Below are 23,099 nucleotides of genomic sequence, written 5' to 3'. Positions count from 1 at the left end.
ATGCAAGCATAGCCTCACCATGTAACATACATGTGGAAAATAATTGATCCATCCTCAATATATAATTGATTGATCTCAATTGTGTGTTGCTCGTCCGGTCTTATCAATTGATTGCCAACACTTTGAGCTTTGATTACCATTCGGATCCCCTCTTGAAAAATATGTTTGCTCTGAGGATGCGGATTTTTAACATTCGCCAGAAAATCATTGAAATGAACACTTATCAGTTTCTGTAAAGAAAAATATTAACCCATACAATTATTCTGTAGAATAGTGTTTCTGGATATATTATATATTTTTCGGGGATAATACTGTTTCTGGATGCATGAAGAAGAATCATACTCCCTCAATTCTAAAACATAGTGCGCCCGCGCTTTTCGGGGTTCAACTTTGACCATAAATTTAACCAACGAGACCAACTACGATGGGAGAAAAAATTATATAACTGAAAAATTCTTTCGAATACAAATTCACTGATATAATTTTTGCTCCCGCCGCAATCGGTCTTGATAGTTAAATTTACGGTCAAAGTTAAAGCATAGGGATAGAGGAAGCACTACATTATGGAATGGAGGGAGTACCATACATCAGGTGGGCCGTAGATCTGGGCCCGTACTTTTCAAGCCCAAAACCGACAAGAGCCCAGCCATTGTATGTATATAACCCAACCCTGCGCCCGCTCCTCAACGCAACGGTCCAATCGACGAGTTTGAAACCTACCCTCTGCCAACGGTCGGCTTCGGAGCGGTACGCATGGCGGCGGCGGCGGCGAGAAACCTGGCGGCGCTAGACGCGGAGACTCTGGCGCTGCTGGGGGCAGGGCCCGATATGGCGCCGGTGGCCGTGTGCGGCGAGTGGGAGACCTTCAAGGAGAACGTGCGGCCGCTGAAACGCGGGCGGAACGTCGGCCTCCTCAACCAAGCCCTCAAGGCGCACACCGACCCCGCCCAGCGCGCCGCGCTCCTGGCCGAACGCGGGTACGGAAAACCCTCGGCTCTTACTTAGCAAGGCCTTCCTTGCTTCTTCGGTTCTGGTTCTTTCTGGTCTGGGGACGAGTGCCTGATATTCTTGCTTGTTCGGTGTTTGATGAATTGACTGATCCAGGAGGATGATCCAAGCAATCGAAGAGTACCAAGGGGAAGATCCGCTCCAGCCGTGGGTAGAGTAAGTTCTACTTGATCCATCCTCCCCTTTCTGTACATGGTTTCTTGGATGGTACTAATCACACTAGCTAGAACCTGGAGTGCAAAGGTTTCTCCTTGCATCGATTTCTATAGGCTCAGTGCTCACCGCTTTGCCTGTGCGCAGCTGCATCAAATGGGTCCAGGAGTCGTTTCCAGCCGGCGGGGAGTTCTCAGGGCTGGTCGTGATCTACGAGCAGTGCGTGCGTGCCTTCTGGCATGACGAGCGGTACAAGGATGATCTCCGGTACCTCAAAGTGTGGTTAGAATATGTGAGTTGCTGACTGAATTCGGCTTGATCTATTTTGTACTTCCGAAGCGTGTATATTTGACCTGCAGTTTGGTTTGCAGGCTGGGAACTGTTCGGACGCTGAGGTGATATTCAGGTTCCTGGAGTCCAACCAGATTGGTGAGGGCCATGCTGTTTTCTACATTCGCTATGCATTGCTAATGGAGTCGAAGAACAAGCTTAAGAAAGCTGACGAGATCTTTAATCTTGGAATAGCTAGGTGAGATTCTTCTTATGAGACACTGGCACTTCTATGTTTCAAAGGTTGTTGGATTTGGGGTTACTTTGTAGATTCAAGCACCCGTAAAAATATGTCTTGCAGGATGTATTAGTTTACTAAGACCAATTGCTAATTTCGTCTAAAAATATCAATTGTTAATTTGATAGTCTGAGAGTGTCGGTGTAGATATTTTTTACGTATTAGTTTCCAGTCTGCAAGCGATCTATCCTAAATTTCTTGGAGTCCTGTATTTTACTGTTCTTTCGGTCTAGATCGTATGCACCATTGCACACTTTACCTGCAGAGTACTTGACTTGCCTCTCTTTTTGTACATTGAAGGAATTGTCTTATGATTACCTCATCTCTCTTCCACTAACTATGCAATTGTGTATATAATTGACTGAGCTGGTGAAATTTTATCCTTGGGTTGTTCATTCTTTTTCCATCAGGAAAGCAAAGCCTGTGGAGAAGTTGGAAACTACATACAGGGCATTTCTTCGGAGATCAACCAGAAAGAAGGAACACGAGGTGCTCTATTTGTGATTGCAGCCTCCTTTTTTTCTGATCTCCACTCTTTGTTGAATCGTTTATTATCTCTTGCAACAGGATGATACCGCAAGTGATGATCAGCCCGTACGCAAATTCGGTAGTGACTTGAACCGTGGTGAAACTAGTAAGTGTGGTGTGCTATACTGTCGTTCAGCGTCAACTTCAAGTGACTGGCTGGGTGTAAACTAATCTTGAATTTGATGTGGCAGGAGGTCAGCATGCAGAGAATTCCCACCTGTTGGCAAAACCTAGGGTAAAGCTGCAAAGGTCAGTACCATTAGCATGTAATCAAACAAGGTATCTAGCCAAACCAGGAGGGTTTCTTGACTAACACTGGTTGTATTGGCACATTCACAGAATCGATGTTAATACACCGATTTCAATTTACAAAGAGAACCCATTGCCAAGTCAGGGCCTTGAGAGAGCTAGGAGCAAAGACAGGGCGTGGAACACCCTTGGAACACAAGCAGATAGAAACAAAGAAAATAACATGATGCCTGCCAGATGGACTTCGCACAAGGTATTTTTGTGGAGCCACTAGAATTCTTCAAAGAACAGATTCAGATTACTTCCGTGGTAGTGATTTTCTGAAGGACGGACTACTACCCGTTCAGTAAATTTAATTTAAGATAATGGAAGAGAGACTGTCATGTCCTCTTCCCGTTCAGTTATAAACTGATGATGACATTTCATTGAACAGATTCCACCGAAGGTAGCAGCACGGCCAGCAGTTCCGCCAGCTCGTGTCAGCTCCATTGAGGTCTTTATAGATGAAGAATGTGCCGAGTATGTTATACGACATCCTTAAGTTATCAGTTTTATAGGAATCACTATACAAACATAAAGTGTTTCTAAATTCCCTTTCGACCATCTTAGGGAACCAGCCCCGCCTCAAGTGCCAAAGAGTCCAAAACCATCTGTTCTGAAGCTTAGGCAAGCAACAAGCAAAAACCTTAAGAAGTAAGAACAGTTTACTGATGCACCTTCCGTTTCCACATATTATGTTTTCTTCTCTCAATTTTTGACCTGCCTGTTTTCTTTGTACAGGGAAACTGAATTGCTTAAGGAGAACCCGCTGCGCAACTTCCCGCTGAGCAGCCTTAGATAATTAACAGTCATATTGTTGATGACTTGTTGTTTGAATCTGTGCCTCTATGCCAAATAAGCTTTAGACTCTAAAGCTTATAGATGCGCCAAGCATATGTAGGCTTGATTGTTGTGATCCATGTACACTAGTTTGATTGATTAATCCTCATCGAGGTGAGGATTGAATAAATTTTCCGTTTTGTCACAAAGTTATTTGATCTTGCCAGCTTCTAGTGGCACTATCTCTTTATTTTGTCTGAATATCCAGAGAGGTCAAATCGATGTCGAGACAGCCTGATTATTTCCTAGCAAATAAAGAACCTTAAAGGCATTGGATTCTCCAAATAGTACGCAAGTGCCATGACAAACAAAACGTGACTTGATGCAAATGGGTACATGACACATTGGATCAAGTATTTTAGTCATGGCAAGCTCCCATTTGCAACAGCTCGCATGGTTTGCTCCTGGAAAAGGCATAATTTTCTTCCATGGATCTCCATTCCACTGCTGCAAACTTTCTCAGGTCCTGTCAAGGCCCGCCACAGGGTACAGAAGAAGGCGACGAAACCGAATCGATCAGTGTTGCCATTTGGGCCTTGCTGCATGCAGGACGGGACAGATCAGGCGTGTCAAAACTCACAGGCGCGTGTGCCCTCCATGATTTCGAATAATTTGTGTGCGTGTGCGCGTGCGCGTGTGTGTGGTTGTGCTCTTAACGCTATTATTGTACTCCCTCCGTTCCAAAATACTTGTCGTGGTATCACGACAAGTATTTTGGAACGGAGGAAGTACTACTCTCCATCTTGCTCAATTAACTACTCCTTTTGTTTCTTTTTAGGCTGTATGTAAGATTTGATCAAAGTCAAATTTTATAAACTTTGACTAAGTTTATAGAGAAAAATATCAAGATTCTTAATATGAAATATATGTTGTTAGATGCATCATGAAAATATTATACCATATAGCTTTAGTGTTGTAGATGTTAATATTTTTTTCTACCGTTTCAAAAAAAAATATTTTTTTTCTATAAAGTTGGTCAAACTTTATAAAATTTGACTTTAACTAAATTTTATATGCAGACTAAAAAGAAATGGAGAAAGTAGTATCAAGCATGAACGAAACCATGGAGGGCACACGGATTCCGTTCCGATTCAGATAGCGGTGCAATCTACAACGCATCAGCAGCCTGGTACACGACAGGATCAAGGGCGCACAGCATGACATGACGGGAGCATTCCTCCGAAAGAGGATGGCGCCAAGAGAAAATTTCCAGGCGAGTGGTTTATGCAAGCGATAACGTATTAAAAACAGCGGCTCTGGCCGCACCCCTGCGTCACGCGGTGTCTTACTTACTGTACCACCTGACCGGCGCCATTTTCCATCCATAAAGCCTTGAGCGAACGAGAAAACGACGGGCAAACACTCGGCGCTTACCGGTGCGCCGGCGCCGAGCCTATATAAGAGGCCGCGCACACATGGTGGACTTTACATTACACACACAACACAAGCTCCGTTCAGGCCAGTGGTAGTGAAGATACAGGGGCAGCCACCCGATGGCGATGGTCCATGAGGCGAGGCAGGGCCGGCGAGGGCGCCGGGTGCGGCACGTCCGGCTGGGGTCGCTGCTCCGGCTGCGGGTGCGGCTGTTCCGGCTTGCCGGCCTCGTCGTCCGGTGCATGGAGGAGCTCAGGTGCTGCCCTGGGATCAGGAGGCGACCCGCGCCGAGATCAGCGGCACGGCCGGCGGCACTGCGGGGGAGGGAGAGCTCGGTTTCCTTCCATGCCGACCAGGCCATTGCTGACTGCTTGGAGTTCATCAAGAGGTCCTACCCGCAGCAGCCTGTGCAGGATGACGACCATACGACTTTTAGCTCGTAGTGGACTCTGAAAACGTCTTATAAAAAGTTACAGAGGGAGTAGTTAGTTGGTAGTTACCCTTCTTGTGGTGGGTGCACAAGTTGACTTTGTATATCTCACTTTTGCTGCCTGCTGCCACTTTCTTGTAATGCTACTCCTACTTATTTCAAGCATGGACAAATGTTACTTTTTACGCCCGAAAGCAGATGAACATATGTAAAAAAGGCATGTTTGGAACTGATTCTTGTCGCATTCCTATAAGAGAAGAAATAAAAACTGTGGAACTCCTACCAGAATAGTTAATGTTCTGTGCCATCGAAATGTCATTTTTCTTGGTCAATGCCTTGAGCGTTGGTGGCTCGTTGGGCGGTAGTTTTCAACAAGGAAGTCGGTGAACTTGAGTCATGGATAGTGATCTCCAAGTGTATATATACCCAACCTTCGCTTTCCAGAGCAGTTAGCTACTTGGCCACAAGACAAAAGAATTACAGGATGAGGGCAGCTTGTGTCCTACACCTACCGTTTCAGACATGTCTATTTCGTTTAAACCACATTATTCATGTAGCTAAATCCTCATGTTTATTGCCATGAAGACACGGTGATCGCAATTCAAAGAGGGCAGAAAGATTGGGAAAAAAGGAAGAACTTGATAGATGAGACACTTTATTTTAGTCTTGGTTCAAAAGAAAACCCTATACAAGGCTGTTGTCAAATCAAAAGGGAAAAGAAAGGCTACACCCCAAAATTTTGGTCACTGGTGAACAGACCACTCCCTTGTATAAGTACTCCATAGCTGTTGATGCAGGACCTCGAAGTCAGACATACTTTGTTGCAATATATCCATTTGCCTTCAATGCCAGCGGCGTCGACGATAACCCCCACGAATCGAAATTAATGTTAGGAAAGAAGGGAAAATGCCCTTCAAAAGGTCTCCTCCCTCCAGGTATCTGAGTCGATGTTACATGTTACATGATGCTGCCACACTGACAAGAGTACATTAATATCCTGCTCTATGCTTGAAAATAAGTTGATGTGCCAAGAAACAGGAAGAGGTTTTTACCTTCAACACCAGAATGCTGGAGGAACAGGTTTGAATCATTTACGGCACTGCCAAGCTGTAATCTTTTTCTTATTCCATATTTCTATGTAACCATCAATCAAGTTACCCTACCACGATCGAGTGACAAAATTGTACAATTGGTGAACCATCAATATAAGCTATACTGAAATAATAGGGCCTATTGATGACTGAAAGACATCATACAGTGCAACTTGAACCTCTCTAGAGCTATGCTCGCAGCGAACAAGATTAGCTAATAAAGGGAAAAGGAGGGGCAAATTCCTCCTAAAGCACTCCCTCTCTAGACCACCAAGTAACCGCATTACATGAAGGACCAATGGGGTTCTAGCAGACAGTTCCTCTTTCTTAGCAGCGGATAAAGGCAGCGCCCAGTGTACAACTGGATCTTTACAAGAAGCATCCTTCGATGGTTCCTGACCTGCACAGTTCAGATATTTCCGTAGTATTTTCACAGAAACAAGCATAATTTGTGACTCAATGTTCATTTCTCGTGACAAAGATGGGTTGTCGTGAAGCAAAGCTTGCAGAAGTTTGAGGTAGCTCTGGTAAGACTCATTCTCGAAATGGATGACTGCTGGCTCAGATATCTCCAGAAGGGAGCATGCTTTGTGGAATTTATTGTGCAAAGCAGATTCAGAACTCACTTCACTTGCATGGGACGTAATGGCTGATAGCATCTCCAAAATTATGCCCATATGCTCAGCACAGAAGGATCTCCTGTGTGTCTCATACAATTTAACAATTCCCTGGAGAGAAGCCACAGAATGGTGAGTGTGATCTTAATATAACTATTGGCATGTCAGAACACAAAACATGAAGGCAAAATTCTTGTTGTATTTTATTTGTTCTAATTCCTATTTTATTTGGGTGTGCAATTAAAGCGGAGTATTGAACAAAATTTACAAAGAAAGACGTGATATACAAATCGATCAGCATCGAATTAAACTGGCACAAGGTTTGAAGTACCTGAACAATTACGAGTTGCAGAGACATATGGTTCTTCATCTTGACAATGGCATAAGACGATGTTTCCATATTAGCTTCCTCTTCATCCTCTATGTCAGGATCTGAATATTTCTCTGCTTCAGAGTAAGACTCGTTTCTTTCTGGAATTTCAATATTTTGCATCATCTTAACTATTTTGTCGAAAACAACCAATGTATGTGCTGCTGCTTCTTTAAAGCATAATAAGATCTCTTTCCATTCGTCCTTGGAGAGTTTGCTTGCAAGCCCTTCTGTTAAACGCTGAAAAACAGACATACCAGTGATAGCAGATTGTCTATAAGCGCTTCTGATAAAACTGGTAACAACAGAGGTAACTCTAGTGAGTTCTGGCCGCATCACATCAAAAAATGTAACATACAGATCCACTAAACATTTCACAGCCACTGTTTTAGTTTCAAAATTCCATGAATCATCCTCAGTGCTGTCACTTTGACCATTGGGTGTACGGATTTCACCATTAAATAGAGGATAAATAACAGATCCAAAGATATTGGTCCAGAAGGACTGAGAAAAGAGTTCTCCATGGTCCTTCAAAATGTCAAAGAGTACTTCTACTGCACCTTTTCTGATAGTTGGCCGTGTGTCGGTTGTCAATCTAGCTAGACCTGGAAAAGTGAAAATTCAAACAAGAACAATATTACGGATGTGACGCATTTCCAAACTAATATAGCAGTCTCTGTGAAAGAAAAGGTAGCCTACCAGCAAGCAAAGGAACCCAGAAGTAAACATGATCATCCTTGTGCACTATGGCATTCCCCTCTGAAGAATCCAAATTATTTGATTGATGGTCGGTATCCTTGTCATGACAGACAAATCCTTCCTCGGCAAGTTTCACAGCACAGAACCGAAGAAAAGCAATAGCATTGAGACTGGCATCGCTGCTAAATTTACTACTTGTGAATGTAATAAGACATTTAACACAATCAGTAAATGTTGTGGTTTCAGTCTCAGTTATGTATGGAAAAAAGTCCCGGACAATCTTCTCCATAGTCTCAAATGCTAACAGAACAATGCTTTTTCGATCATCAGCAGCAGCCGCAGTAAAAACCTGTAAGATAAAACGTCATAAATATTGAGTGGTAAACTAGGAATGTTCCATTTATTTGTCGAACTAGCTTCTATAAAGTTATGCTACAATAATCAAGGCAAACTAAGAATAACCATAGAACACCATACGCACCGTGAAAACGCTTTTCCATCCTGATTTTATATTGTTAACACGACTCAAAACCATTTGGGAGACACATCGAACCACAAGTTCTCGTACTTCTGAAGCATTGCTCTTCTGCATAACCACCGCAAAAGGTCGCAGGAATTCATTCTGGAAATTATAATTTGCTAGTTCTTCTCTTTCAAGAAATTTCATGGCTAGCTGCCTCAAGGAGTCCATAACGAATATTGCCACAGAAAGATTTTCTGACGACCCAACAGACACAAAGAAATCAGATAGAACTTTCCAAATACGAGACCACACCAAACGTATGCGGTTCATATTGTAATGCCTGCACAAATCATGCTCTGAGTTAAAACACTTCAGAAAGTGTTGATGACGTAACTTTATTTCTGGAAATAGGTGTTGCAAAAATCTTACGCAATTTCCACTATCTTCGTTAGGCAGAAGATACGAGGATCTGTAGGTGATTGCAACTCTGTGATTGCGACCTTGCAAAGAGCTTCCACAAAAGCAACAATTGCATTGCTATTTAATCTTTGGCTATGAGCAAATATATGATTCAACTCAAAAATGCCAATCTGGTCTAATAGATTAATGTTTGATATGAAGTTGTTAATCTGGTCAGGAGTAACTAAAGCTGAGGCATTATTTTTTGCTGTTGTGCTGTCATAAGAACCGCCTCGAACAGCAGCCATGACAGCTGGATTCTGAAGAGCATTAGTTCGTTTTGAGGCTGTATTGGTACTTGATTTCTGTGTTTTTTCTTCTGAATCAACCAGAGGTACTGTCAAAAAGGAAGCATCCGTAGGTGCCCCTTCTCCAAGAAGATGCAAATGCTCAAACCGTGAAAGACATGTTAGCACATGCTCCCAAGCTTCCTGCAAATAATCACCATCTTCGATTGCAATGGATATTATAGCCTGTGAAAAACATTAAGTAGAAAAATTATGACTCGTTATAAAATGGACAAAGAGACTCATACTAGATTCAAGTGTTACTTCATACATCATTGACGATAAATGATAGCTTAAGAGTATACGTATGATACAGTGCATGGTGCACCTGTGCAAGCGTTCAATACTTCGATAAGTTCAAGCTCCTACATACTTCTGAAGTCATCAAAGTGTGGCATCAACAAAAATTAAGAGGCTACATAGGCATACACAATTTATTCTTGAAAATTTCAATATAGTGCAAGTATGGAAAACAAAGAATAAAGTGGTGAAAAAGAACCAAATAATGGGAGAAAAAAGCCTCTGCAAAAAAAAGGTTTAAGACTCATAATGTACTGTGGTATTCCTTCTGCTGCATAATTTAACGCATACAGTTTGAAAGCTCTGTTGACAAATGTAGAGTGTGCACGTAAATGTATTTATTCATTACCACCCAAACAAAGTATTCTCCATCACCTTTCAAAAGCAACCTAGATCATGTTCTCTCAGTGTTCTAAAAAATGAACCACCTCATTTATCTTTGTACAAACTCAAAATACATGCTAAACTGATCAACAGAAGCCGTGCCTGATATGCCTTGCATAATATGGTCCTTCTTATCATGTTATGCATTGGTCAAAAATTGCAGAAGAACATCAACGTACTGCTTAGCCATTCAAGTTCCTACCTTCACAGCATCCACATTCTTCTGTTTCATGTCTGCCACACAATGAAGGTATGTGAACTTGGCTACAGATGTCACAAAGGCATCTCTTTGCGTCTGCATGCACATTACGGAGGTGACATGCACTGCGTATCTGAATCCCTGCAAACACTGCGACGTTGCAGCCTTATCATCACATTGGTCAAGCGTCATGCTGAATGCAGCCATCATAGGGGCCCAACAAACCTCCATCATGAATCGCAAAATGGTTGTATCGGTAATAATATAAAATACAGATCTGCATGTAGCACAAGGTTGAATTAATTGTCTAGCAACAGATGCAAAACTATTGTCTATAGCAGAGTATTGTCAGTCTTACTCTGATTTCGCGCTCTTTGCTTTGAATTTCTCCTGTATGTTCTTGATGAGTAAGTCATTTGCTCCAAGTGCCTTATCTTCAGCCTGCTTCCAGTTGACAAGGTTTATAATATTGTCTAAGCCCAAGAGCTTCATTACACTGCTAGGTTGCTTGTTTTGTGGAACTGATGAATCAGCACTCATTTTGATCTCATTTTTTACAATTTGGTCATACAATGTACTCAGATAAACTTCAGGCAAATCCTTTCCATCATCAATTCCTCGGTTGTTCCGAATGAAGTCAGATCTAGACATCTGCATAAGGAAAACCCTATCAATGAGCATGCATGTTATTACTGACAACAGATGAAAGTAATCATTTGGCAAACCTTATCCTTGACCATCATATTATGAGCATCAGTATTGAGCATGATTACAGAATAAGCAAGAACATATGCAGTATCTGCACTGGTAAAAGAATTCGGGTTGCACTTGCAGTATCGTTCAGCAAACTTTTCCATGACCCGGTCAATTTTCTGTGCTTCCCCAGGCAACCTGAAACCTCGCAGGTAATACCTAATGGCTTCACCGAAGTCAATACCTTCAAAATTCAGTGCATCGACATATGCATGCATAACTTTGATAGGGAATTCATCTCTTTCACCCAAATAGTCCCCAATCATTGTTGCATTTAAACCAGCAGTGTTTCTCAAGAAAGAAGCAACATCTTCTGGGGATTGACCTATTTTCTTGCTTTTAATGAGAAAATCAATACCCTTAGAAGGTTTTCTGTTAAACATGGAAATTCCTTTCTGCAGGACGAAATATAACATCAGTAACTAAAATGTGCTCCCTCAAAACACACTACAGGTGGAGAGAATATAAACTAAGCACACAAACATTTACATACCTGAAGTTCTATTTTATAAGCACGACGTTGCTCAAGTGAGGAAGCATCAGACGTATCTGGGCTATAAGAGTCAGATTGCAGTTCATAATCAATTCCATTCCCATCTTCTCCAATGTTAGGACTGTCTAGCGAATTTAAAGAGACCTCGGAAATTTTGGGTGAAAAATCACCAATTCTCAACTGTTGGTCCATCCATGAACCCATTGATTTGAGTATGGTAGCAAGGCACTTGACTGACTCAGTCCGAAATGTTTGGTCTTGGACTGGGGTTAATGTTGTTGTGGCTCCAGGAGTAACCCCGAGAGCGGTCTTTAGAAGTCCATTGACAATCCTGCAAATATCTGCTGGAATTAGAAGTGCTTTAATATGTGATGAAAAGAGAGAGAACCACAATTTTCACAGAACTGTGCTCTCAGCTTAATGCAAGGCTACCCTGGCCCTCTATTGTTTATCATTTTTTTTATAACTTGCAACATAAAAGGAATTTACTACTCATCAGCAAGAAATTTGCATACCTTCCAAAAACATTTGGTGCATCAACATCACAATCGTAGCTCACAAAGATATCATAAGAACCTTGTCTTGGTAGTGGCTAAGCTAAGACTACAAGGTTCAGCTGAAGCAAAACACATACTCCCTCCGTCGAAAAAGCTTGTTCGGACGGAGGGAGTATTATTTTTTCTGGGTTCTATGAGAGTAAAATGGTACTGAACTACCGCTCGCTTACTTGCTGATCAAGTAGGTCATTTCCACTTAATCTAAGCATAGAAGGAAGAAGATTGAAAAACTAACAAACAAATTGTCTTCAGCCCTGCTTACTTGACTTGGCCCATGAAACTAGGTTCAGCCCTCTATTGTTTTCATTTTTTATAACTTGCAGCATAACTGGAATTTACTACACATCAGGACGATATTTGCATACCTTTCAAAAATATTTGGTGCATCAACATCACAATCGTAGTTGACGAAGATATCAATAAGAACCTGAGATTCTTTACAGATGTCCTCCAACAAATTTAGAACTGTCATTTTCTGCAGAAAGCTAGGCTGATGGACATTCTCAAGAACCCTTAGGACAAGCATGGGAAAAAATATTCCAATTTCTTCTTTCAGCCCAGATCTAAATCTTGACAGCAAACCCACAAATATGGAGCACAAAAGCTGGAAAATACTCATTGCTGACAAGGCACTGTTTTTCAACAAGGACAAACAAAGATACTGCTTGATTGCTCCAAGGTACCTGCAGGAAAAGAAAAAAAACTTCAGTATTTAAGTTTAACTCTCTTGTCAAGATCACACTAAAATGGGGTGTTCCTTTATAAAAATAACTAAAGAAAACCTAGTAATCTCTCCTACATAATTTTATATTGACCAGAATTTGTGTGAATAGCCATATTCATATCCTGCATGTACAGGTACAATCACAACCTCAACCACACATGGTTTTGATTGTTCTGTTGGAATTATTCCTTCCCATTTTCATGGATACACGTTCATAAATGTTAAAAGTTCCATGTATGCACTTGCAAGAAGTTTGCTGAACAAAGAACATATTTTTGCCACCGCCATTTCTCTACCTTGTGCTAGATGATGAACATCTTCTATTATACTACTACAAAATAGTGGAGTTCGGAGAGCAGCGGCAGTGGTGGTTACTTACTGCATTCAGTGCTCTCACCCTCCTTCAACCATCCTAAAATTTCTTTATAAAAAAAGGAAGGAGAAAATACCTCCAAACAAGCAAATACTTCAACACAAGTCATGGCATGGGCCAGAACAAAGCATGACCATTGGTGGGCACTGGGCAGGCAAAGGGTGTGGCATAGGACGCTCACAGTGGCAGAGGCATGACACAAGCTGGGCTGACATCAGCCAAGTGTCACGGCGGGGCAGAGGGCATGGAGTAACGAGTTGGCACATATGTTTTTCCATACCAAAATACGGCACAGACATCACACTAGTTCTGTTGAACCTCCATAGCTATATAACCTTTAACTCTTTCAGCAAGGATTCAAAGTCTTGTAAATTTGCATCTATTACCATAAACCAATACCATATTTTCTTTCCCATGCCACATTATCATGTTGATTATACGTACCACAACACTCATAAAAACATGTTGAGAGATACATAAGCAAACCACACCTGGATCAAAATAAAAATATACCCTAATAAAAGAAAAGGTGTGAATTCATGAGCTAGTACTAGTGTATGTTTCTACATTGCCTATTTTATGCCTTCCTTCACATAGTTGTTTGAGCCATCAACACTCTTCCAATTGACTGCAGTAACAATATTTGTGTTGATAGATAATGCAGTAAGTTAAATTGTTAAAAATGCATATAAAGGGAAACAAGAGCAATTGTGATCATACTTTTCATTGATTCTCCAGAATGGTCCAGCATTGTCCACAACCATCTTGAGCAACTCGAGAGACAACACCTTCCCCCGCAACAGCACCTGGTCCTCGGGGTTATCTGGTGTCGAGAACTTCATTGACAGCTTGCAGAGGTTCTTGAAGAGTGCTAACCCATCCTCCCTGATCTTGCTCATCCCCTCATCATCCTTCTCATCGGCCTCAGCCATCGCCCCCAGGGTCCCTGGCTCCGGGACGTCACTCCCTTCCATGGCGTCATTTATAAACCCCTGTGCCACCTGCACGATGCCGGAGTCGTTGAGGCGGTGATCGGACACATCCATCATGTCCGTGATGGACACCGTCGGCACGCGCACGTCCATGGAGTCCACCTCCACGCGCGCGAACACGATGACCAGCACCTGCGCGAGCGCCAGCTTGGCGCACATCTGATTGGCGCCGCTGCTGCTGCTGAGGTATATGTTGTAGCAGGTCTTGAGCATTTGGCCGAGGCCGTCGCCGCGGATGGCGATGGAGGGGCAGCGCGCGGCGGCGAGGAGCACGCGGAGGGTGGCGAGCTCCATGGCGTCGTCGTTAAGGGCGCCGCAGGAGAGGACGGCGGCAAGGAGCTTGGAGGCGGGCGAGTCGTCGGCGGCCTCGCCGAGGTCGCCGAGGAGGAGGCGGTGGTAGAGGAGCTTGGCGACGCAGTCGAGCGCGGGGTCGGCGACCTTGGGGGAGGCGGACTCGAGCGCGAGGATGAGCGCGTGCAGCGAGGCGGCGGCCGCGGCGACGGGCAGGCCGAGGAGCGGCGAGGGGTTGGGCGAGGTCGGGTCGGGCGAGTGGTAGGAGGAGGAGGAGAGGAGGTCGAGCGCCGACTTGGCCGCGGCGACGAGCGCCGAGTGCTTCCGCCACGCGGCGTTTTTGATGATGCGGTCCAGCGCGGGGCCGAGCACGCGGCCCGACGGGGTGGAGCCGCCCAGCGGCGCCGTGGGGGACGCCATGGCGGGAATGGGGCGCTCCCGGAGGAGAGGGGGAGAGAGGCCGCTACGCGCTGGTCTTCGCCGCGGCGGTGGTCATTGGAGGCAGAGAGATCTGAGAGAGAGAGAGAGAGAGAGAGAGAGAGAGAGAGAGGGGGACAGGCCGAGGAAGAGGGGTGGAACAAATGGGAATGCGAGGGAGGTGACCGGGGCGTGCGTGCGTGCGCGTGGAGTGGAAGAGAGGAAGGAGGAGGGGTAGGACTGGGATTCCCGCCCCCCGCGAGGGCCACTGCGGAACTTTCCTGAGCGGGGCGTTACCGAACTAGTGCGCTTTGCCACTTTGCTCCCTGCGCTTTCTGGTATTCTCGTCGCCCCGGTTTCTCCCTTCCGAGTCAACCCCGCCGTGCCCTAGCTAACACCGGCCGCCGCCGACGCCGCGCTCCCGCTCCCGCTCCCATCCCCACCACCAACACCTCCGCCTCCCGCCCCCCACCGCCATCTCCGTCCTTCCTCGCCCCGACATCACGCTCCTGCTGTCCCCACCCCGTCCCAGTCTTTGGCCATTGGGATTGACATCTGAGGTTGTCTCCATCCAGCGAGTAGTGAAATCCCACTGACCTTCACAATTTCGGCACGCCGTCTGGATCCGCCCCTGGCTGATGGAGTGCGTGGTGCAGGGCATCATCGAGACCCAGGTACCGTGCCTCTTTGTGTGTCTTTCTAGTCATTCATTCATGTGTGCAGTAGCTATCCATTGCTGTTAGGGCGGTGCAAGTGAACTCTACTTGCTGCAAAAAAGCATATGCTGTTTGGCTGTTTCATACGGAATTAGCTTGTCAAGGATGCTGTAAAGCATGACTGATTTGAACAATGGCCGGAAAAATCATATGTCAAAACATAGGCTGAGTGATGATCTCCATAGTATTCATGTATTATGATTCGTCGTAGGATGGCGCATCTTTCTGTCTTGTTGCCTCTTGCCATGCACCTACTTTGTTGATCAGACATGACCTTCTGTGCTATCTTGTATGTGTATTTGATACGAATTTTGGCATACAGGCCCTTTGGCCTTTCAGGCTATCTTGGATATTGATTTCCCTTTGTTGGAGTTGTCAGCATAACTATCTCCACACACTAATTTTTCAATTATTTTCTCATGAAAAGGGGCCCCTTTAACTGTACTTGTCTTAAGATTTAGGCCAGCTCAACCCTGGTTAACTATCTCTAATCTGTTTGGAAGAAGATGGTTAACTTGTTATTTCTTCTATAAGCATGAAGTGCCATCAGAATTTAGAATAAATAATGCTAGAGCTTTTCACTGATCCATTATCTCCAACTCCCCATGAAAAGTTGGTTGGCACCGTTTACTCTATCAGAATGAATCAAAATCAACATGACATTTTTGTTAAATGTCACAAAATTGATATTTAGATCCTGCTGACCACGATATGTTAACCATTGCTCCACTTTGAGGGCACTACTTTTGATATTATAATACAATAGATAGATTTGATGTACAGTTGGAGGAATCACGTAATTTGTGTGGTTTTTTACAGTAAAGGGAAATTCAGTCCCACATATTTGACTTCACTCATCTAGGGTATTGATTTCGTTGTTTTAGTTGTCAGTATACACTGGTTTATCAATTGTCTTATGAAAAGAGTCTCTATGGCTGTAAGATTTATGCTATTCCTTTAGAAATAAAAGGTAAGATCTATGCTATCCATGGGTCGCGCAGCCACCTCGTGTTGGACTAGAATTACATGTAAAATATGTCACCTGCTGAGCTGATTTATCTCTCCTTAATGTTTACTTGAGAAGATAATAAAGTTGTCATTTCTTCCCTTAAGTGTGAAGTGATATCTGAGTCTTATGTTTGTAGAGAATAATAATTAATGCTAGTTTTTATTGACTCATTATCTCCATGACAAGTTGATGGACACTTAGCATGAATTTCGAACATTAAAAAGTATTATCACAAAAATGATGGGTAGATCATGCTGACCACCATATATGGTATGTCAACTGTATTTCTCCACTTTGAGAGCACTACTTATGATATAATATAAAATATTGTTGTACAGCTGGGGGAATCACATAATTATATGTTATTTATTTACAGTAAAGTGATTTCATTCATCTCCACATTCATTTAGACCGCTTATAGTTTTTATATGTGAATGCCATTACTAACATTTTTTTTCCTTTGGGTATGCACTATGCAGCATGTTGAAGCTCTGGAGGTTCTTCTCCAAGGCCTCTCTGGTGTCCCAAAGGAACGTGTGAGGGTGCATGAGCTCTGTCTTAAAAGTGTACCAATGCTAGGTTAGTTTTTATCTTTCTGTTGTCAGGATCATAAGCAATTGTTTCTTTTTTAGCAAAAAAAGCAATTGTTATATCTGCTAACCTCTTTCAGTCGTACAGGAGCTGTCCCATCAGAGGTTCGTTTGTTGTGTGATTTAGCTCAGCCTACACCATCCTGGTAACTGATTGTGTTAAGCTGCTGAAATTTAATCTTCCTCGTAATTTTTACACTGATCTGCAGTTGGTAATATTTGTATGTATAGGACCATAAGACATGTTGGTGGTGCCATGAGAGGTGCCGGTGCAGAGCAAATCTCAATTCTTGTGCGTACAATCGTAGAAAGCAAAGCCAGCAGCAATGTGTTACGTTACTTCTACGGCATCGGCTACAAGTTAGATCATGAAATCTTGAAGGTTGGCTTTGCGTTTCGCTTCCAGCGAGGTGCCCAGTTCACCGTGACTGTGACTTCTGCCAACAAGATGCCAAAACTGCATGCGACCGACGAAGCTGTGCAGGTCACTCCTGGAATACAGCTGGTGGAGATCACAGCACCAGCCGCTGCTAACAATTACAATGATGTTGTTTCAGCTGTCACCTCATTCTGTGAATATCTAGCGCCGTAAGTACCCCCAACCTGAATTTTGATACTTCAGTTAGATATAATCTTCACGTGTCTTCTTTTGAATAACCGTCACTCACGGACCACGAACATTGTTGCAGGCTGCTGCATCTCTCTAAACCAGGCAATTCAACTGGAATCGTCCCGACTGCTGGTGCTGCTGCTGCCTCGCTCATGTCAAGTGGTGGTGCGAAAACATTGTAATGTTCGTCATATGTAATCCTTCAGGCGGCATGCTGGTCTGTACTTCTAGTCAGTTGATTAGAATGCATGAATAACACTATGATACCTCGAAATGGTATGATTAAACAAGTATTGTTGGCACTGTGTTGGAAAAAGTATTCTTGGCACTGGGATTTGTAACTTGTATAAGAGTTGACAATCAGCAGCCTAAGCATCTCTGCTTAGTTGGAACTTATCTCGAAGTAGTACGCGGTACATCTCCCCGGCTTATGTCTGACATCACTTTGTTGTTTGTTTACCAGTTTACACGATTAGTTTGAGAATAGCAAAAGGTGGAGAAGCCAAATAATAACACTACTAAATTGAAAGGAAAGAACAGGTTGTTCTGCCTGTTTTCCTAACTGACAAAATTGTGATTCGCTTTGGTTGGGGTGCGCCGGGCCAGGGCAGCAGTGCAGCGCCCAGACGACGCATGTGGGCCCCAGTAGCAAGCTACTGTGGTGGACCCAACCCCACAAAAAATAAATTTAATATCATTGTGGACACATGGCCCACATATCAGATATTAAACTGATAAGAACAGATACTACACTTGATCTTAGCCAAAAGGCCGAGAAAGGTATGAGTTCTCTCGCTGCCCTGCCTCTCCTTTTATACACCTCTCCCGGCTCCCTCCGCTCAGCGCAGGCGAGGTGGGACTAAACTTGCATCACTCCCGAGCGCTCTGTGTGGGATAGGCGTAGCTGGGCTCTTTTTGACCAAACCTCTGGAGGCCCAAACCGTAACGTAACGGCCTCGTTGCGAGTAAAAAAGATAAGGCCCAAACTACACGCTTGCAGCGCCGGAGAGGAAACGGACCGAGAGAGAGCGCTCCACCGGCTGCCCCGTCTCCGATGGCCACACCGCCGGCTCCGGTGCCCTCGGCCACCGCCAACTCCGCGCCGACGCCTACCCAGTCACCGTTCAAGGCCCGACCCTTCTCCCAGCCCCCTTCCACTGCCGGTACCCTCAAGACGGAGATCCCTCCCGCCTCCACCTCGGCCGCCACCGCCGCCGGAGTCGCCGCCGTGGGAGCCGCAGCCGAGGACTCATCGCACGTCATCACCGTCCCTAGCTACGCAGGTGAGTCCCTCTCCCCCGCCGCCCCGGAGCCCCCGTCCCGCGCTCACCAGCACTTTCGCCTCTAGTAAACGCGAAGACCTAGAACCCTATCTGACCGAGGGTTCCGCTTGCAGGGTGGTTCTCGTACGACAGCATCAGCGACACGGAGCGCCGCCTGTTGCCGGAGTTCTTCGAAGGGGAGGTCGCGGCCGTGTCTGGGTCCCGGGGCCCGGAAGCCTACAAGTACTACCGCAACACCCTCGTCAAGAGGTTCCGGGCAAGACCAGCGCGCCGGCTCACGCTCACCGAGGCCAGGCGGGGCCTTATCGGCGACGTTGGCTCTGTGCGCCGTGTGTTTGACTTCCTGGAGGAATGGGGGCTCATCAACCATGGTGCTCCCCCGCTGGGGGCGAAGCAGGGGAAAGACAAGAGGGAGGAGGCGACGACTTCTCAGTCTTCTTCTCAGTCTTCATTGCCTGCTGGACCAACCACACCCAAGAAGCTCTGTGTAGGGTGCCGCAGCGTCTGCGGCTCTGCCTATTTCACCTGCGAGAAGGTGAGTGATTTGCCATTGTTTTGATTTTCAAGTGCTGTGTAAACTTGCATTTCAGGTTATGTAATATGTGCATCGTATGCATCATTTGTAGTATCTGGTTAGAACTATCTTAGCTCATCCGTATGAGTATTTCCAATTGGCTATAGCAACCTGTTTGGGTTTTGTGCCATTATAAAAAGCACTACATTAAGCCGCAAATTATGGATATTCATATTATTTATGCAATGTAATTGGGGAACGGTTTTTTTAAACAAGGGGAAAAACCTTGGTTTCATTACCAGAAATCAAAGTAGGTACAACGAAAGTAAACAGGAAAGTAACTGGTACACAGGCCAGAAGATAAGTAAGGAAATAAAACAAAAGGCGATGTCTACCAGCAAACCAGCGATGTGGAAAACAGAATATCCTATACCGCAACATTACAAACTACCATACACAAGCCAGTGAAAAGCACAGCCACAAGCAAAACTGTCCGCACCGCCTCACGAACAATGTGCTGGATCTAGTGTCTGGTTATCTGAATCCGCCACATTAGTAAGTTCAATGTGCTCACGCAAGTCCCTAACTTCTTCCCAAATCTCCAAAATCTCACCAGTTAAAGTTCTTCTAAACCTGACACCATCCCAACCTATCCTGGTATCTTCAACGCCCAGGCAGATCTTGTAAAGGGTTCTTAATCTGATAGAGAAAGCCACGGGGGTAGCGTTTGTTCGCTAGTTATGAGTTTGCCCATGTGTTGAGAAATTTGTGTGCTCGGATTGGAGATATTCCTGGTTGATCGTTGGTTTTGGCTTAGCTGGTTTGGTATGTGCCATAGAAAGGGCGCTGGGACAGATGAGCAAACAGATAACTTAATGGTGTATCTTTTGTTTTGGGAACTGGTAATTGCATATGTATGTATACAGTTGCTTATAAATTTAAGTCAAGTGTACTTGCTCTTCATATGAATATTGTATTGTCAAGATTTTGTTTTTATTTGTACTGTACTGCTGTGTCTTTGCGCATTGCCACTCTTGGATTGACTGTGTTAGATGGATTACTACAGCTCATTTTGAACTACTTCCAGTTCACTTAAACATGCCATGAACGGGAGGGTATTATCACAAATCATATACTTCCTCTGTCCGGAATTAGTTGACGCTCAAACAGATGTATCTAGACGTTCTAGATACATCTGTTTGAGCGTCAACTAATTCCGGACGGAGGGAGTATTAAATATTTGCAAACAGTGTAGTAATTGCATCCAACTTTTGAGTCTGTGAAGCTTGGAACACTTTATTTGGCCTGTGTTTGCCTCTTGATTTTGTTTTATGTCCATGACTGCTATATTGTATCAGTTGAGCTACTGTCATCACATCATTCTTTATATTTTAGCTGGAACTGTTATCAATTTGTTGTCTATTTTAATTAGAAGAGTTGCTATTTTCTATCCTTACTTTTGCTTATGATCAGGCGGATATAAGCATATGTTGTAGATGCTTTGTGCGTGGCAACTATCGGCCTGGTCTTACTCCAGCGGACTTCAAGAAAGTTGAAATTAGCGAAGACGCCAAATCAGATTGGACAGACAAGGAAACTCTTCACCTACTTGAGGCTGTCTTGCATTATGGAGAAGACTGGAAGAAGGTTTCTGAGCATGTTGGTAGTCGCTCGGAGAAAGACTGCATTGCTAGACTCATCCGATTATATTTTGGAGAACAGTTCATGGGATCCAAGGAGCAGAAAATGGAGTTTGAGATTGATGATGTTACTAATGAATCTAGAGCAGAGATCCCAAAACGACTCCGTCTCACACCACTGGCAGATGCAAGCAATCCAATTATGGCTCAGGTCTGTATCTGTGACTTTGCCCTGTTTTTGTAGCTGCTAACTCCCTTGACTGGTGCAAGCAGTTCAGTATTCAAAATTAATGATTCATAAGAGTAGGGCACTTCTCACTCATCCTATATATACCTAAATAATTGATCCCCAATAACTTAGTTCCCTTAACATGCAACTATGCCAACTCAACATACCACCATGCCTTATATGGTCATCTAGTTTGAACGTGGAAATTTATTGATGGAGCAAATCATGGAACTGCATTGTTTTACCAGGTCGCGTTCTTGTCGGCAATTGTTGGCGCAGGCGTTGCAGCAGCAGCAGCGCAAGCAGCTATTTCTGCACAATCCCAGGTTGATATGAATGACCGCCAGACTGATTCTCCAATCAGCAGCACTAAAGAAGAAGGTAGCAACTTGTGCTTTCTAACCCATATGAGTTTGACATCTTCTATCTTATTGATGTTGCATTGTTGATGAAAAATACTGCTTTGCTTGTCACTGTGCAAACAATGATAATTTGACGGGTGTGGTAACAAGAGTGCTCAAGTAATGCGCTAGGCAGTGGCGGTGCCAGTCCCCTAACTCTGTAGGGTCAAATACATAGTTATCAATAAATTTCACATAATTGTTTTTACATGAATGCGTACATGTATTTGATAGTTTTGCTACATTTCACTACTGGCGCCGGGAGCAACAAGATAAGTCATAATCGGTGCATGTGCAAAGAATAGGCTATGGACCTGTATCCAAGTTCCTTATGTGGCGCGATTCAAATTCACATTCTTGCTGCTACATGCTGAAATGCACACCGTGATTTAGTTTGCCATTCTTTCCTAGAAATACTTATTCTGAGTATTCAAAAGGCTCTTCTCTTGGCTCAATTAGTTTTCTCTGCAGAATCTTCTTACACTAATGGGCTTACAGCCAACGATTTACTCAAAGAGGCATCCACAAATGCACAAGTGCAACTTCAAAAGGAGCAAAAAGATATAGAGCAATCTTTATCGGCTATAGTGGATGTCCAGGTATCAACATAGGGATTTCAAGATATTACTGCTTAAAAGTTGGTGTCTATATTGACTTGTTATCTATTGCTTTAAATCATCCTCAGATGAAGGAAATCCAGGATAAGATAAGCCGTTTTGAGCAGAAAGAGCTGCTTATGGAGAAAGAGAGGGAGCAGCTTCATCACTTACGGGAACTGCTTTTCGTGGATCAACTCGCGGTTGTGCAGCATCAGCGCAGACCGCTTGCTGTAGCGGCTGAGAACAAGGAGGAGGAGAAACCGAAACCTATTATCACCATGAGTTAAATCAAATGGACCTTCGTCGGTAGCATCAGAGGGCTGTGAGGATTGGAACTCTGTTCCTCCTATGTCAGCAAAAGGGAGATAAATATTGCTGGAATCCTGTGACGAACACTAAATTTACTGGCTTTAGATTAGTGTATTTTTTCTGTATGTGGCTGCATCGGATGTTGTATTAATGTTGTCTGATAACATTGTAGTCTAGCTAATGGAAATGGTGTTCTTAAAAACACCAAACTGATATGGAGTTGCCATGGAATGGGGCCGATGTTTTTGGTGAAGTGGGGGAGCTTGAAAACATGTTTAAAAGAGTGTGTGTGGTACCGGGTATCTAAACTTCCCGAGGTCACCTTTAGCATTTCAAGGGACAATTTGTTACTCTCTCTGCGAAGAAATATAAAAGAGTGTTTAGATCACTACTTAGTCATCTAAACGCTCTTATATTTCTTTATGAAGGGAGTACATGCTTGGTTAATTTGTTTTGTGTATTTTATTATTTGTCTAACTGAAAAAACTATAGAAAAGTTGTACGAATTGAGACACTTATTTTGTGGTGGAGGGATTAGTTT

The 23,099-nt window shown here is 43.9% G+C and overlaps 4 protein-coding genes and 1 non-coding gene across 6 annotated transcripts; 3 read left to right on the top strand and 2 right to left on the bottom strand.

Annotated features, from left to right (window-relative positions):
• Positions 1-688: 688 nt before the first annotated feature.
• LOC125515040 (mitotic spindle checkpoint protein BUBR1) lies at positions 689-3,534 on the top strand. Its single transcript, XM_048680458.1, has 11 exons — positions 689-977; positions 1,105-1,164; positions 1,309-1,453; positions 1,533-1,690; positions 2,140-2,218; positions 2,297-2,363; positions 2,449-2,506; positions 2,597-2,759; positions 2,940-3,025; positions 3,116-3,199; positions 3,287-3,534. The coding sequence occupies exons 1-11, from the start codon at positions 754-756 to the stop codon at positions 3,345-3,347; spliced, it is 1,185 nt and encodes a 394-aa protein (XP_048536415.1). The 5' UTR covers positions 689-753; the 3' UTR covers positions 3,348-3,534.
• A 2,293-nt stretch (positions 3,535-5,827) lies between these two features.
• LOC125517614 (brefeldin A-inhibited guanine nucleotide-exchange protein 1-like) lies at positions 5,828-14,810 on the bottom strand. 2 transcript variants are annotated; one of them, XM_048682824.1, is made up of 12 exons: positions 13,679-14,810; positions 12,227-12,544; positions 11,305-11,635; positions 10,784-11,206; positions 10,417-10,709; positions 10,062-10,335; positions 8,859-9,361; positions 8,448-8,769; positions 7,967-8,315; positions 7,229-7,872; positions 6,242-7,008; positions 5,828-6,164 (listed from the first exon to the last, which is right to left on the bottom strand). In XM_048682824.1, the coding sequence occupies exons 1-11, from the start codon at positions 14,659-14,661 to the stop codon at positions 6,400-6,402; spliced, it is 5,049 nt and encodes a 1,682-aa protein (XP_048538781.1). In that variant the 5' UTR covers positions 14,662-14,810; the 3' UTR covers positions 5,828-6,164; positions 6,242-6,399. The 2 variants fall into 2 exon arrangements, with proteins under 2 accessions (XP_048538781.1, XP_048538782.1); XM_048682825.1 differs by having other exon boundaries at positions 5,828-6,156.
• Positions 14,811-15,007: 197 nt separating this feature from the next.
• LOC125517617 (mediator of RNA polymerase II transcription subunit 18) lies at positions 15,008-18,001 on the top strand. The gene is made up of 5 exons (XM_048682827.1): positions 15,008-15,332; positions 16,863-16,962; positions 17,062-17,119; positions 17,205-17,561; positions 17,663-18,001. Exons 1-5 carry the CDS (start codon positions 15,297-15,299, stop codon positions 17,763-17,765), a joined length of 654 nt encoding a protein of 217 aa, XP_048538784.1. The 5' UTR covers positions 15,008-15,296; the 3' UTR covers positions 17,766-18,001.
• A 169-nt stretch (positions 18,002-18,170) lies between these two features.
• On the bottom strand, positions 18,171-18,367 carry LOC125517828. Its single transcript, XR_007287829.1, has one exon. It is a non-coding gene; the product is annotated as a U2 spliceosomal RNA (small nuclear RNA).
• Positions 18,368-18,437: 70 nt separating this feature from the next.
• On the top strand, positions 18,438-22,771 carry LOC125517616 (SWI/SNF complex subunit SWI3B). Its single transcript, XM_048682826.1, has 6 exons — positions 18,438-18,866; positions 18,980-19,401; positions 20,854-21,231; positions 21,498-21,630; positions 22,122-22,249; positions 22,336-22,771. The coding sequence occupies exons 1-6, from the start codon at positions 18,638-18,640 to the stop codon at positions 22,534-22,536; spliced, it is 1,491 nt and encodes a 496-aa protein (XP_048538783.1). The 5' UTR covers positions 18,438-18,637; the 3' UTR covers positions 22,537-22,771.
• The last annotated feature ends 328 nt before the right edge of the window (positions 22,772-23,099 follow it).

Source organism: Triticum urartu, chromosome 6 (genome assembly GCF_003073215.2).
Source record: "Triticum urartu cultivar G1812 chromosome 6, Tu2.1, whole genome shotgun sequence".
Lineage (NCBI taxonomy): Eukaryota > Viridiplantae > Streptophyta > Magnoliopsida > Poales > Poaceae > Triticum > Triticum urartu.
Note: the sequence above shows the minus strand (reverse complement) of the source record. Positions and strands in the feature narration are given on the sequence as shown.